Here is a 15,366-nt window from a genome sequence, read left to right as displayed (position 1 = left end):
TGCCATAATGATTTTTACATGACATCATTTATATGAAAAAATGAGGACATAAGAAACTGCTTCATTCCTGATTTCAGCACCATGGAGAGCAAACTGGCTAGTACACTGAGAGGTAGTTCAACACAGTACACACAGACCTCCTGCCGGTGTTCAACACATACTTGGCCTGTAGGCTATGTCATGTTGTGCTTCAAACCGGCTTTGTAATAACGCGAAACTGTCAGAAACTAAATGAAAGATAATCAAACCATCAATCACCATTAAGCGTCAATGATGAGCACATCTTCCGGGTCTAGGAAAACGTCATGTTTATGAATAATATCAATGAGGACATATTAAACCCTCTCTGATAAAAACGATATGGTCTGTATATTTTGGCCCACATGCTGTTTGACCCTGTTCTAGATTTACGCATGTGCAGAATAAACGTGTCAGAACATATAACCTATTAAGCGTATGGTTGGACTGGAGGGGATTCAGTGGTTAAGTAATGCCTTGAATGCATTATGTAACTCACTTGGGATGGTCGTCATATTGCGCGTGCACAGTCAGTGGTCTCTCTTATTGTCCAATCGTGCGTGTCCTCAGTCAGCACTCTCTCCACCCAGCAGCAGCAGAACGCAGGCTGCCACCGCCGGAGCACCAGCAAAGGAACGACCCTTTGTGCTTCACCGACTGATGCGCACTATTCTAAGGAAAATCATCACCAGACATCCAGGTGAGCCTTGTTTTTTTTTTTTTAATTTACCTTCATGGAAGAAGAAAGAAAAAACAATCGATGAACAATCGAGAGGATGGGAGCAGGTGAGGTCAGGAGGAGATGTTTACAAGTTCAGGATCGAGTCATTTGTCAAATTATATAAATTCTGACGTGTTTTTTAACAGTTAACGTTGCTTTTCTATGAAATGTGGTAAGATTATGCCTGGCTGAAGTTGAGTTCGTATGTCATCATTGTTGAATTCCTGAGTCGTAGCCTTTATTCGAGGCGGTGGCATCTCGGCGCCTGAGAAAAACATCCAGTTTCTGTGGGGGCGCTGCATGAAACAAAACAAACCCCCCGCTGGAAACAATATAATAAAATGTAAAACAAAAAGGCATTGTGGAAGAAGATGCTATCACTGTCAGGTGATACTGGGACATGAAGGTGTCTAAATTTGCATTAAAAAAAAAACACTGGCGTTGGTGTCAAATGGGGAAAACAAAGAGAGGCATGTAAACATGCGACCACATGGGAGACACTTTCAAGGGTTCATTGTTTGGACCAGGGGCTTATTTGAAGGGCGGTTGTTGCCGAAGATGTTACATTTAGTTTAGAGTAAGTATTAAAACGGATATGGAATCACTTCTACCAGGGCTTCACAAAGCTCCATGTGTTTTTCTATATGGCAGATGCCTAATAACCCTTCAGTGATGGACAGAAATACACGTAATGAATTTATGTGTTGGTGTCATACCGACTTTATGTTCTCTGGAAGAATACTGGCTGCAAAAGTGATCATCAGTGATGACATCATGCAGGGAGAGTGATGATGCAAAAGCTGTTGAACTACAGAGCAAGTGCTTTGAATAAGATCCTGCTTAGAAGAGAATGAAATCTATGCTCTCTAATTTAAATCTAAGAAACATTTTCCAATACATTACTATGTGATTAAAAAAAAGGAAGAGTTGCTGCTTTAAGCTTATGGCTTTTATCTTTTGAGCTTCATCATGTTAATATGTTTGACTTATTTTGCTGTCATTGTTGTGTTTTATATGGATTGTGGATTTGTGGTTGTCATATAGGGACAAAAAAATGTATCATATCTTATTGGGTCATATCATCATGACTTGTCATGTTGGGTCGTGTTGCGTCCTTTCCTGTCATATCATAAAATGTTTGTCACTTGAGGAGTTCATATTTGTGACTCAGATGTCTTCATCTCTGAAAAAAAACGAATTGCCTATTCATTCATCATCATATCTTCAGAATAAACAGAGTTTATTGTTGTGCTTGTTTCAAATTGCAATAAACAGCTTCACATTAGAGAGCACATAGATGAGGAAGGATTAAGGACTTTATTATTATTTACGCCCACTCCATGCTGCAGACCATCTGGATGAGGGAAAAAGCCTAAATGCAGGCTTAAAGACTTGTTTACCAGTCATGTACACATGACTGACAGCTTCCATCCAGTCGTCATTTTTTTCCTGAAACATCTGTTAAAATGAGATCAGGACACTTTTCATGTGTTTGTATGAGCAGGGAGTGTGTCATGACGCAGATAGTTTGGTTGCTGGTCATTTCAAAGAGAGCTGAAAATCCTGTGTTTACAACTTAAGGTAAAACTTAGCCTGTCCCTCAGCAGGTAGCCAATCAACATTGTCTGGAGTCAAGCAGACTATCAGAGATGGATCAGAGGAGTGAATGCATAATGTTTATTTAGTACCATCACAGTGGAGGTGGAAAAGTTCAATTTTAAGACAGACATCACAGTGTTCAAGTATATGTATGCCACTGTATCATCTCAAATTGATCAAGTATCTATTCATTCAGGGATTTTTTGCAAAGAAAGAACGCACATGGGACAAATAGCATGAGGTGCTTCTAAAACATAGTTTGACTAGTTTAGCTCTTGACAACTTATCTATGACTTTTTGTTATTTTTGTTACCAGCTCCCGGAAAATGTTATATTTGCTTTTAGTTGCATTCATTTTTAAACGTATTTCATAACTTCAATTCCTGATCAAGAAACATTTCTATTGAAATATTTATCCCCTTATTCATCAAATCTTTTTGTTTTGTTTCCAACTCCTCACCATTTTAAATTATCAAACAGATTTCATGTTGGAAATATTTAAAAACCATCCATCCATCCATCATCCATCATCCATCATCCATCTATCCATCATCCATCCATCCATCCATCATCCATCCATCCATCCATCCATCATCATCTATCATCATCCATCCATCATCATCTATCATCATCCATCCATCATCCATCATCCATCATCCATCCATCCATTGCTCCATCCATAGCCATCCATCCATCCATCCATCCATCCATCCATCCATCCATCCATCCAGCCATCCAACATTGGCTTGCTTTCTCTCTGTAAGATTTCATGAAAATTATCTTTGGCACTCATCATAAGAAAACCTGTTGAAAAGCAAAGTTTCTCAAATGGTTTCTAAAATGTCATTTGCATAACAGTTGAAATGTAAGTCAGTAGAGCTTGTTGAGTTTATACCGAAGTTCCCTGAGCTCAGACTTAAAGACCAAAAGACAGACTGTTCATTCAGCCAGAGAAAAACAGTGCACAGCTGAATGGTGAACACCCACACATCACCTCAGCACACTCCAGATATATTCTCTCAGTGAAGGACAGCGTATCAGGATGAGCGGCAGAAGCCTTCACTCTCTACACATTTACTCATAATTGGTCCCATCTAGCCTGAGACATTCATGCAGCTCAGTTGCTAAGACTGTTGCTAGGGCATGACTCTGGCTGCTTGGCCCTGCTTGATGCCAATAATCTAATTCTGCTGTGCCAGTGTGCCAGGCAGGCTGGGCCCTGCTGCAGTATGGTGAAGCTGTGGATACCGAAATCTGAAAGTGAAACTGCAGGCCACCCAGAACACAATCTATTTTTGAGGCTGATTAAAGGAGGATGAGCTTGATTCCCACGGCTCTCTGCTCTACTTTTGCAATCCGCTTTGGGCCTTGATGGTTAGAAAAAAATAATTTGTAGGTATTTGTCTTTGGCTGCTCATACAGGAAATGTGGCTTAAGTAGGGCATTAAGAGGTGATATCACTTTTTTAATGATGTTGTTTTTTTGGGGGGGAGATGAGTTGAAATCAGGACAACACTTGTATCTGTAGAGGGGAGAAAAAGAGGAAGGAAGAAGAAGACAGGTTCAGATTCACTGATGCGTCAGCAACACAGAGACCTTGGGGTCAATTACATCATCAGATGCAAAAAAGAGGGGGAAACACGAATGCGCTTACGCAACTAACCCCCTCAGGCAGCAACTTTTTCGAGGAGAAAAAAATAGACGTGGAGGGAAGTGAAGTGATTGTATGAAGTTGATTCAAGCGTGACAGAAAATCTGCATTATTTAGCAGAAAAGCATCAATAAAATATGTTACTTCCTTGTTTTAATGTGTGTGTGTTCAGTGTTAGATAAGAGTTTAGTTCTACTTTGGTCTCTACTTGTGTATGTAATATTGCTCAATCATCTGTAATATCTCAGTGAAAGAAGCACTTTTGGCAGCAGCCCAACAGTTCCTGCTCCGGAAGCTGATAAGGAGAGTTACTGAAGTTTATCTTAACAGAGGAAGGTACTGAAGTAGGACACCTTTCATCTTTTACTGTGTTTTATTTAATTAACTTCATCCAAAATGGATTCGATGGAAGAAAAAAAGATCAGGCATTTCTTGTGTCTTTGTAGTCTGTGAAATCTCTGTCCTTTTGAAAACATATTAGCCGTGTTCATTGAGTTTTTCTCAAATGAAATTGCTTCATAAATGTTAGTTTTTTTAGCCATGCTAGCAGCACAGCTATATGGCAATAAGGGACTGTAAGTTGGTCCACTACTCTGGTCCTGACCTGAACATTTTAACAGCTGCTCAATGGATGAATTTATGTATAAACATTCATGTTCCCCAGAGGATGATTTACCGACTTTGTTAAACCGGCACCATTTCTTGTCGTGCCAAAAATAAGTTAAATATCTGTTCTGATTTGAAAAGGTACTTGTCTGTATATTTTTAGCGATGACGTTTAAAAGTGGCTGGCTCTGGGCTTCTTGTGCCATCTGTACCAGGCAGGATGTGTGTGTGTGTGTGTGTGTGTGTGTGTGTGTGTGTGTGGGGGGGGGGGGTTGAATTAGTGATGTAACAGCCTTCAGACAGAAGGCCCTTGTTGGGAACAGTTTGAGCTCCACATCAAGATGCTGCCACATTCACAGTCCACAGAAAAATTACTCACCTGATTTTTCTCCTATTTTTCGCTCACCAGGAGAGAACAGTACGTGAAGCACAATGGGACCATTCCAAGAATATGAGGTTAGTGTCAATGCTTTGGGTAATGGCATTCTGCATGTTGTGAATGTGTACTTTCCAGAATGTTTTTTTAAAAGCATTAACTGGAAAAAATAAGGTTAATTGCATGCGATCTTTAGAAGGAAAACAGCTTAAATAAGATCAATTTTGGTTGTTTATGAACTTGAAATATAAAAAAAAAAAAATCTGAACAAAAATGTATGGAAAGATGAGTTGCTACAACCCCGCCTCAGCACTGACAGATATTGCTTTAAACAGGAGAAGAAGTCACCAGAAAAAGGAAGTCCTCGCAGCCGCATCCCACGCTTGGTCCTCCATCCCAACAGACCAAAAGACAAAGGCTCGCCTTTATCTGATTCACCTTTTTCAGAGGAGGAGGGAAAGGAGTGTGACATGAGCTCCGACCACTCCAAAAGGACCATCAGCACCAACAGCTTTTGTTCAGGTAAGAGTTTCAGTGTCAGTCTGAGGACAGCTGAGTTCATAGCCTATACCTGAAAAGAAATCACTTTGATCCACACGGGCAGTAAGGTGCACGATTGTGCTGCGGTATCTCTTTAATATTTGGAAACAAATAAAACCTTATCTGTATGTGTGATGAGAGCAGAGGTGGCAGAAGTATTCAGAACTATCAGTAAAAGTTCATAGTGTAAAACTGAAATATTACAATTAAATACTTTTTTTAATTTAAAGATTCTTATTTTGAAAAAAATACATAAATATTTAAATAGTATTGAAATAAATCAAGAGTACTAACCTCTCTGTTTCAAACATCTAACATTGTCTTACTTTTGCATTTAAATGTGGCTTACATTTGAGCACATTGCATGTTTCCAAGGTGAAGTTATTTGAATGATTCTACATGATGATCATTTTTTAATCATATCTTAAAATAAATAAATATAATCTCACAGTCTTGATGGTTTGTTTCAGTCTGTTTCCAAAATATTGCCACAGTGCAAGAATGTTAAGAAATAAGATGTATGAAAATGGGTTATATGTTCAAAGTAAGAAGAATGTCATATGCTTTCTTAAAATTGAGAAAACTCTTATTCAGCTCTACATATTGCAGATTTATTGGCTTGATTCAATTCAGTTAATGACACACATAACTTGTTGGGGTTCAGATTTTTGCAGTGTCTGCACTATGTGGAGCACAAACAAAGTAATTCAGGCAATCGAATACAAATAAGAAGCACAACATTTAGCTGTAGTGGATTAGTAAACAAAGTTGCAGGGATGTGGAAATACTCAATTAAATTAAAAGTAGCTCTCTTACATTATTGCAGTAAACATGCAGGATTATACAAATACAAAATAAGATTCAATTATGTATATTTAATGTTCACTCAAATTGGCCTACTTAACAAACAGAGCAAATGAAAAACTGCATGCCAAGAACTGTCTGTGTGTACATGTATACATGTATACGTGTGTGTGTGTGTGTGTGTGTGTGTGTGTGTGTGTGTGTGTGTGTGTGTGTGTGTGTGTGTGTGAGTGTGTGTGTGTGTGTGTGGTGAAAGCTGTTGTGCTATCAGACAGATAAGGACCGGTGCCTGCCCCGCACTGTCTGTTTAGGCTATTACTGTCTGTGTGCCTGTTTACAATAGATGACACCGGCTGCCCCACTAGTCAGTCTGTGTCCCCCTCCAAAACCCCGTCAGGCTCAGAGCAGAGTGACCGCACCTCTCCCAAACTGCCGGAGCGCAAGACCAAAGTGAAGCGGGTGAGGGTGATGGCCGAGGGAAGCGGCGAACCAAGGAGCACCCAGAGACACAAGAGGGAGATGAGATCGGCCATGAAAGCCAGAGGTAAAGATGGATACAAACATAATAGAAAGATGAAGAAATTGTTTTGTTTTTGTTTTGTTTTTCTCAGAAAATTCAAAATGAAGATAAAGGACAATTTTAAATCTTCACCTTAGGGCTGCACTGATATTATCAAATCCTATACTGTATGAAAAGGTTCTGTATTTTTTACAGTGACTTTTATGTTACAGTACATGCACAGGCTTGTAGCAAACTGCATATACTTCTGCATGCCAGTGACTCCGTACAGACTAAAGTACAATAACTGTATTTTTGTCATATGTCAGCAGCTAGCACATTCCCTGGTATGTTGACTTGAACAACAAACACTAGTTGGGAAGCAGCTGCTTATCTTAGAGCAGAATAATAACCGGAGTAAATGGTTCTCTCCTTACACACATTCCTGCTGAGAGTTTCACTTGTATAAGATCAATATCACTCTAATATCTAAAAGCTAAATAAGAAGCTTCAGCCATGCAGCTGCCAAGTAGGCCTACTTTGGAATTTTAATACAATCAGCAGTCCACTCCAGTCTTCTTCCTGAAATAAATAAAAAAAAACATTTTATTCTGAAGAAGCAGGAAGAACTGCCTGATGATGAGTCAAAATGAAGAAAGCTGATTGGTGGTGGAAAAGCAGTTCCAGCAGCTAAGCCAATTAGACTGATTAGCAGGAGGTTACTACACTGATTGAATGTGCACTGACCCTCATTTGACTCACCAAGTTGAGGAGGATCACTTAGTTCTCAAGTATTTTATTTGTCACAGTCATCACTGGACACAGCACAATGGTTTTGTTTGGCAGCAAGAGATGCCTCTCAGGTAGGCCTATGGCTTTGAATTGAAAACCAACACAGAGGTAGTTATTTTGAAATGATTTAAGTTCGCCTATAGTATTGTGTTTATGTTCAGTAAGCGATGTAGTGTGCAGATACATCTCATGACAGGGGGTCATGACCACAGTGGAGTGTTAATGGCATTTGGGATTACATAAAGTGGTTTATCTTCAAATGCACATTAGCCTAACAATGATTTAGATTGTGGGGGAGACACGAGAGAAGCTGAGTATTTGTTAAAGGCACTGCTCTCTGGTGATCAGAGATTAATGTTAGTAGAAGTTTCTTGATTTCACTTGATTCTAACAGGCCTATAGTCTACATAGACAGTCTTAACAAAGTGATAGACTACTATAGAAGACAGTTCAAAAACCTAAATGATAGCCTAAATGTTGATGTTATGGGCTAGAAGTTACCAAAAGTGGACTAGCATTTTGTGTGAAGCCACCAGAGACTAGGTGAGAGGGGAAAATTTTTTTTTTCTTTCTGAGGTTCAGTATTTTTACTTATGGTTTGGTTGCTTTGTGACATTTTTAACGATGAATTGTTTAAATATATTGTACAAGAAGCAAAGTTAAAGATATTAAGTTGTCTAAAAGACAACATTATACAAAGTTAGCTAGCTTTAAGCTAATGTTTGCTAACATTAGCATGCAGAAACTACCAGTTCTGTTCAAAACTAAAAACAGGGTTTATCTTCAAAACTCTTGGTGTACTGAATTGAATAATATGTATTATGTTTCCTCATAGTTTGTCTACATTTAATGATATTTTTATTTTATTTTATATAGCCTTTTACAAGTTTTATAGTGAGTTTGCTATACTCTAAACACATTGATGGTTCTTCCTTTAGGTAGTGAGGCAGACTTCAGCTCGTCCAGCAGCACAGGCAGCCTGAAGGCCAAGGAGAGCCTCAATTTTAGATCAGCTGGAAAGAAAGCGCCAACACGCAGGTATGAATATGTGTTTCATTACTGTTTGCCGAGACTAAGAAACTTCTATCTTAAGTAGAACTGAAGTGTTCATCATGTAACCATTAATCCTTATTTTGTGCATTCCTTTATAAAGTCGTGGGGCCCACATAAGACCTCTCCCAGTGTTCAAACCAGCGGGGAGCCCTACGGCAAACCGGGATGCAGAACTCTATGCTCCCTGCAGGACCCCTCCCAGAGTGGACTCTTCAACCAACAGCAGCAGCTGCAACTCCAGCCCCACATCCAGGTACTAAACAAGACTTTAAAGTGATTAATTATTCAAAACCACAGAGTAAAGACCGTAGGTATAAAGTAAACCTCTATCCTTGAGGATTCATTACAAATCCACCCTTTGGTCGGAGAAACAAGAGGATTTCAAAGACTTGAGAGATTTGTTTTGTGGTTCAGGCAATGTGCAGTATAATGATGACTATAGGGGTGGGCTGGATTAAGCTCAGGCTGTTTTATCATTTCCTCTCTCGCACCAGTCTAGGATTATACCGGTCATGATTTGGCTGTGGTTAGGATTAATGTGGATTTCTTTGGGGGGAAAAAAGCAAATGTCTGATGCCCAGACAGTGACCCTACCTGTTGCAGCCAAATTGTAACTGGATTATATTATTTCGCCTTGGATTTGTGGCGCTGCAGGGTCAAACAAATGTCAGATTTGCAAAATGAATGTATGAATTGTATAGCCTGAAGGTGCAACAGTGCTTGGGACCACTGTGAATTGCTGATACGGTGCTCCAGGCTATATCTTGAGAGAGGTTTACTTCTTCGGCTTTATATTTGTTGGCAACTTAGGTCTGCTTAATATTTAACCAAAAAAATCTTCTCTCAGACGAATAAACGACTAGCACTAGCATTTCAAGTTTTGTGCAGCGGCAGAATCTCTCCTCTTTTATCTCACATTTACAGCCCCCATGAAATTTCACTCTTGTCACTTTAAGACATTTCCTCTGCGTGGCTAAGTGTCATGTGACATCTTTCCCTCTCACATGGTACCTTCTCCTGGGCTGTTTCTATTTCTGGCTGGGATGCAGAGTGCTTGCATCAAAGCTTCAAGCATGTGAGGTTGCTAGGATATTGGGCTCAGGAAAGAGAGGGGCTTACATGCTGCTTTGCATATTGTCCAAATCCACCCACTCATCCTCTATAGAAAAAAAACCCCACAAATCCTTTTATCAGTTCTCTTTGAGCATGATAAAACACTGATCATAGGACATGCAGGGGTCGTTTAAATGCTAATGCAATTAGCTTCTAGATTAAGGGGTTATCTGGTAAGGTGATTTCTTTTGTTGACTCTGCTTGTATTTAGATAACCAGCCTTTTTTCTGAGGTTTTTTCCCCTCTAGTCAACATGCCAGTAATCCTGTGTCAGACAGTAATTCCAGGCTTCAGAGAGCATCTGCCCTAACAGCACTCTTAGTCTGACAAATTGCTGTCTGCATGGAGCCATTCTATGTTTAAAAGTCAAATTGGTTTGTTTTCTGCTGTGGCTTCAATATGTCTAGTTGGGAACTGATTGATAATGTTGGTTTTTAAGGGAAAGGGGGGGGTCAAAGTTGCCTTTCACCAACATGCCTGTCTCTGTGGTCAGCAGAAGAGCGAACCTGGGTCGATACCACTCCTGTGGAGACAACCATGGCATCAGACCCCCAAACCCCGAGCAGTATCTCACTCCGCTACAGCAGAAGGAGGTGGCCATCAGACACCTGAAGACCAAACTGATGGAGTCTGATAACAGAGTTCATGACAGGTCAGTTAGGCAGCACAGTCGCTCCTCAAATTGTATCTGTTGGTCTGCTTTTTTTTTCTTTTTTTTTAAGGCAGAATAATAGTGGTTGTATCAGGGGGAAAAGTAAAATCATAGTGTGACATAATGCCTACTGCAGCTCTGCTCAACCGTTAACATCCTCCTGTGAAGTGAGAAACCACTGGAAAATGACTATTACATAAGATGCTTGTTAAAACTACAGAAATATGTACTCTACAATCACAGTAATTCATTTGAAACATGTACTTGATCTGCTCTGCTTCATTTACTTGAACAAGTACACTAAATGGTTTTGGATTATGTAAATCATTATTTTTAGATTAAATTTTTAGAATAGATTATATTCAGGGGTGCAGGTGACCTAGCTGTTAGGTCTTGCCCCATGTACAGAGACTATAGCCCTCCAAGTGGGAGGCCCATGATCCACTGTCACTTCCTGGTTTCCTACTCTACCCACTCTCCCATCACAAATCTAGATTAAAAAAAAACATTGTATAATGCTGGGGTAGGATGAAATATCAAAACATTTAACTTTTTAAAAACATGACAATGATGAAACCTTATAGGCTTCCTGTCTACAATTGTAATTGCTCTGTTATATGTATATCATCATCATCATCATCATCATCATCAGAGGCTTGATGGTTGTAGGTTACTCAGTAACTGATATTTGAGTGCATAAAAGCATTGTAAGCTTAAGGGGGGTTGTGTAGGGTTTGTATGTGCAAGGCCAGCGCACAAACAACATTCCTGTAGATTCATGGGCATTATATTTAAGACTTTTTTGTCATAACTTTCACGAGCATGATTCTAACTCCAGCTTAGTATTGTCACTACTTCTGTAAGAGATATAATAGGTCTTAAATGGGTTGATTATTTATGTAAGTGTCAAAACAAAGAGGGTGACTGCATTGTGTCATCGTTTTCATCATCACTGATTTTGAGGTTGTTATTTTTTGCCTTTTGCATTGGATTATTTTGGCATTACTTAGTGTTAGGGTTATTATGATTTTTGAGCAAACGAGTCAGTTACAAGCTCGCTTGTGGTCTCCACAGCATTTTTTCAATGTTTCAGTCGCTATAACTCCCCTGCTTCCTGTATTATTATTTAAAGGTCCTTGAAATAAGGTAGATGCTTTTTATTTATCTCTGAGAAAGGAATGGTAATATTTTTAATATCAGTATACAGTGTATAACTCACCAGAATTAGTGTATTTTTCAAAATCTGACAGCATTCCTTAAGTAACTGAACACTTTATTTTATCTATGTTAGGGAGACCGAGATCGATGAGCTCAAGTCCCAGCTCTGCAGAATGAGGGAAGACTGGATTGAAGAGGAGTGTCACCGTGTGGAAGCTCAGCTGTCCCTCAAAGAGGCTCGCAAAGAGATCAAGCAGCTGCGTCAGGTGGTGGAAACCATGAAGAGCAGCCTGATGGAGAAAGACAAAGGTATCCAGAAGTACTTCATTGACATCAACATCCAAAACAGGAAGTTGGAGTCCCTGTTGCAAAACATGGAGCTCGCCCAAAGTGGTTCCACCCTCCAAGATGACAACACCTTAGACTTCATGTGCGACAGCCCTGATAGTGGTGGGAAGAAGATGGAGGAGGAGGAGGAGGTCGGACTGGAGCTCGGGGAACAAGGGGCAGAGGCGATGGCAGACAGTGGGCTGCTGGTGAACGATGAGATGGCCAACAGAGAGGACATTTTGGAGCAGGTCCTCATGTCCACTGCAGTGGATTTCAGTCAGGACTCGAGTATTACACTGATGCCAGAGTCTGGACCTGGGGTGTCTGCCATAACAGAAGAGGGACAGTTGATTGATGAGTCTGCTGCACCGCCACCAGATCTACCAAATACAGTTTCCACTGCGGTCACCTCAAGCGCACCTTCCCAGCAGTACACAGAAGATAAAGAAATCCAGACTGAAATAATGCCAATATCTTCAGACCTGCAGGCTCTGCTCCTCCAGCTGCTCAAGTTTCACGGAACAGCCGGGGACACAGCTCTGTCAGCCTCCACCAACCTTCTGGGCATCCCAAACCTACCCGCCTCCTCTTCTTCTTCCACTGCCAATTTCCCCGAATCCACACCTCTGGCACCCAGCATGCCAACACCTACCCCCCCAGAAAGCCCTGACACCTCCACCGACTCCGGCATGTGCTGCTCTGAACCTGCAGAGAGCCGCCGCTTCATGGAGGAGCTGGACTTTGTTGTGGGCGAGGAAGAACCTCTTCTGTCACCAGGTCTGGATGTGGTCGGAAAGCGTTACTGGAGCAACAGCTTTTTTGTGGATCTGGTTACCGTGGCAGCCCCGGTTCTGCCAACTGTGGCCTGGCTTTACTCGCGGCACGGCGTGGACGGAAGCGCTCCGGTGTACAACATTGCTGCGCTTATCAGGGGCTGTTGCATCATGGGATTGCATTCTCTTCGTCAAGTCTCTCACAGGCCGGATGTGTAAAGGCTTCAACCACGCATGCACACGCCTAACTTTGAACTGAAAGCACTTACGCATTTTCTCGAGAGTATTTGCGAGATTTGTTGGTTTTTTTGTTGAACACTTGATGCAGTTATTTTTGGTTCCAACACTGTTTCTTTGCACTGTACACTCACCATGTGTTGAAGCGAAATGGTGACATGAAAGGGATTATTTTTAAGGGGTTATTTATTTATTTATTTATTTATCATTTCCATGTATAAGCTAATCATCTGGGTAGATGGTTAAGTGATATCATCGTCCTGTGGTGTCCCTAGTTGTCCCTGTGTTTGGAAAGCTAGGTGTTTATGTTAGAATGAGATTTGTTGGTGGAGAAAGATTGAATGTTAGTTACTGTTTGATGGGTTCTGAGAATTCAACTGTTTTTGAGTTATTGTTCAAAAGGAAACTTTAAACCTTCAGCCAAAGCTTTAATGTGAGTTCACTGTTTCTTGTTTTGTGAAAAAGTGTGTATATATATACATATATATTTTTGTTCCTCCCCAGGAGTAGAGCTTTATTCATTAAAGCCTGTGTATTTGTTCATAGAAATAAGTTGACGCGACACTTGTTATGTGCCTGAGCTATGTGCAATACTGTTGGTTTACATCAAATGTCCTTGTATCTTTACTAATAAAGCATGATAAAAAAATCTGTACCTCTGGTCTTTGGTTAGTTACAGGGGAAACAAATGGCTGAACTGGAAGAGTAGGTTAAAAAAAAAAGTTTGGCTTCTGTGAACTTACTAGGAAAGACAGGGCGGGACCGGGTTTATTCATTTGCACAAGATGTTCACATAAATTATTAAGAGGGGAAAATATGAATGCAAGTGCAACCGAGCAGTGTTCTCTTGACAGCTTGTGTTACGTAAAGCTTTCTTGGGCTGTATTTTCAGGCGTCCCTTGGGTTGTGGGACTGACAGCGGAAAGTGCATTAGATTCACTTTACTGGGATCTCACAGAAGCTGTAAAGTGCAGTCAGCATCCTTACACAAGAAAAAAAAAAAACTGGGTGAATGCCAGAGCAAATGTTTGTCTACCCATGAAAACTATTAATATTTTCTTTAGTCGGTACATGATTAGCACCCATATTCAAAGGAAATGTAAGAAAAATGCACTTAACTCACACTCTAACTTCTCTACTTCGGTTACCATCTGTTGAAGTGTCAATTGCATAACTATGACCTCTCGCTTTAGAAGGCAACAGACTAATGATTCATCACATGCTCTAATCCCCACACTAGTCTTTGGATGCTGGATTAAATGAGTGGGCAGCAATGGATGGAAGTCAAACAGCTGCAAACACAAGAGTCTTGCGCAATCAGTAGTAGATTGTGAATCCCTTCAGGCCAGTTATTCGCCCTCACAGCTTGTTCCCTTTCTGAAGCCTAATGACGTACATTTTCCCTTTTTGAAAGTGGGCCAGTCTCTGGGAGGCTGTGGCAGGCAGGCAGTGTCCCCTGACAGATTGAGGTGACATTGTAGATGGTGTCAGACGAGTTATCATAGCCCATTGTCAGTCCAGGTTAAATGCCACCAGAACATTAGAATGTTAGGATAACAACAAGACGAGTGAGCATGCATGCAGGCTGTTCTGTAAGTAAAACATTGCTTTTAGCTAATGGCTAACATGCTGGAGATTAAAAAATACATTTTGCCCTGTTCACAATCAAAATTGTGCATGTTAGCATGGTATGCTAATAATTAATAAAAAGCTTCATAGCTAAAGCCAACAGGAATGTCAAAGGTTTGAAGGTGGTTGATCATTGATCAAGTATTGGACAAGGAACATTTTAACCCTAGAGAAAAAAGTCAGGATGAGGGGAACGTAACTCGATGTACACAAATCCCAAGGCAATCTGTTTTTAAGCTCTAAACATAATTCAAAGAAAAATATGACTTTGATGTGGGGGATAAGGAAGTCAGGTAAACACAATTTACACAAAGTTCATTCTCTGGGCACCATGAACATTTGAACCACATTTTATACAAATTGAGGTTTCTGTCTTGAAAAACAGTATTCATTGACCAACCACTACTGTCATCCCTAGAGAAACACCACCCACCATAGATAGTTTAGACTCATCAGTTGTACCAACCACAAAGTTAAAATATCTAATTATCTGTCAGGAATTATTCCTGTACCAGAAATCCTCAGTGTTTAAAGTTTCTCATCCGGCAGGTGACCCTAGACCTAAAGTTATTCACCTCTACATGTGTGATTTAAACAAGTTTATAAAAAACCTGCAGGACTTATACAGGAAAACAATCTTTCAAACCTTGTGTGTTCTTGAGCTTCTGGACTTTTTGGATTAGACTAAGACAGTTCCAATTCACTGAAATCTAACTCTCAATGATGAAGAGGTTATCTGTAATTCATTTTTGGGGAACTTGATAAAATGACAGAACAGAACATGCAGTTTATCTCAATGAAGAGGGTGGGATGAG

General features: G+C 40.3%; 1 protein-coding gene across 3 annotated transcripts; it reads left to right on the top strand.

The window, feature by feature from the left end:
* The first annotated feature begins 581 nt into the window (after positions 1 to 581).
* Positions 582 to 13,575, top strand: sybu (syntabulin (syntaxin-interacting)). Of its 3 annotated transcripts, none has more exons than XM_020634258.3 (8): positions 582 to 718; positions 5,005 to 5,051; positions 5,307 to 5,493; positions 6,713 to 6,859; positions 8,545 to 8,644; positions 8,760 to 8,912; positions 10,266 to 10,424; positions 11,716 to 13,575. In XM_020634258.3, the coding sequence occupies exons 2-8, from the start codon at positions 5,028 to 5,030 to the stop codon at positions 12,902 to 12,904; spliced, it is 1,959 nt and encodes a 652-aa protein (XP_020489914.2). In that variant the 5' UTR covers positions 582 to 718; positions 5,005 to 5,027; the 3' UTR covers positions 12,905 to 13,575. The 3 variants fall into 3 exon arrangements, with proteins under 3 accessions (XP_020489914.2, XP_020489905.2, XP_020489897.2); XM_020634249.3 differs by having other exon boundaries at positions 6,659 to 6,859; positions 10,269 to 10,424; XM_020634241.3 differs by having other exon boundaries at positions 6,659 to 6,859.
* Positions 13,576 to 15,366: the final 1,791 nt, after the last annotated feature.

Source organism: Labrus bergylta, chromosome 8 (assembly GCF_963930695.1).
Source record: "Labrus bergylta chromosome 8, fLabBer1.1, whole genome shotgun sequence".
Lineage (NCBI taxonomy): Eukaryota > Metazoa > Chordata > Actinopteri > Labriformes > Labridae > Labrus > Labrus bergylta.
This window is presented reverse-complemented; position numbering and strand designations above follow the sequence as displayed.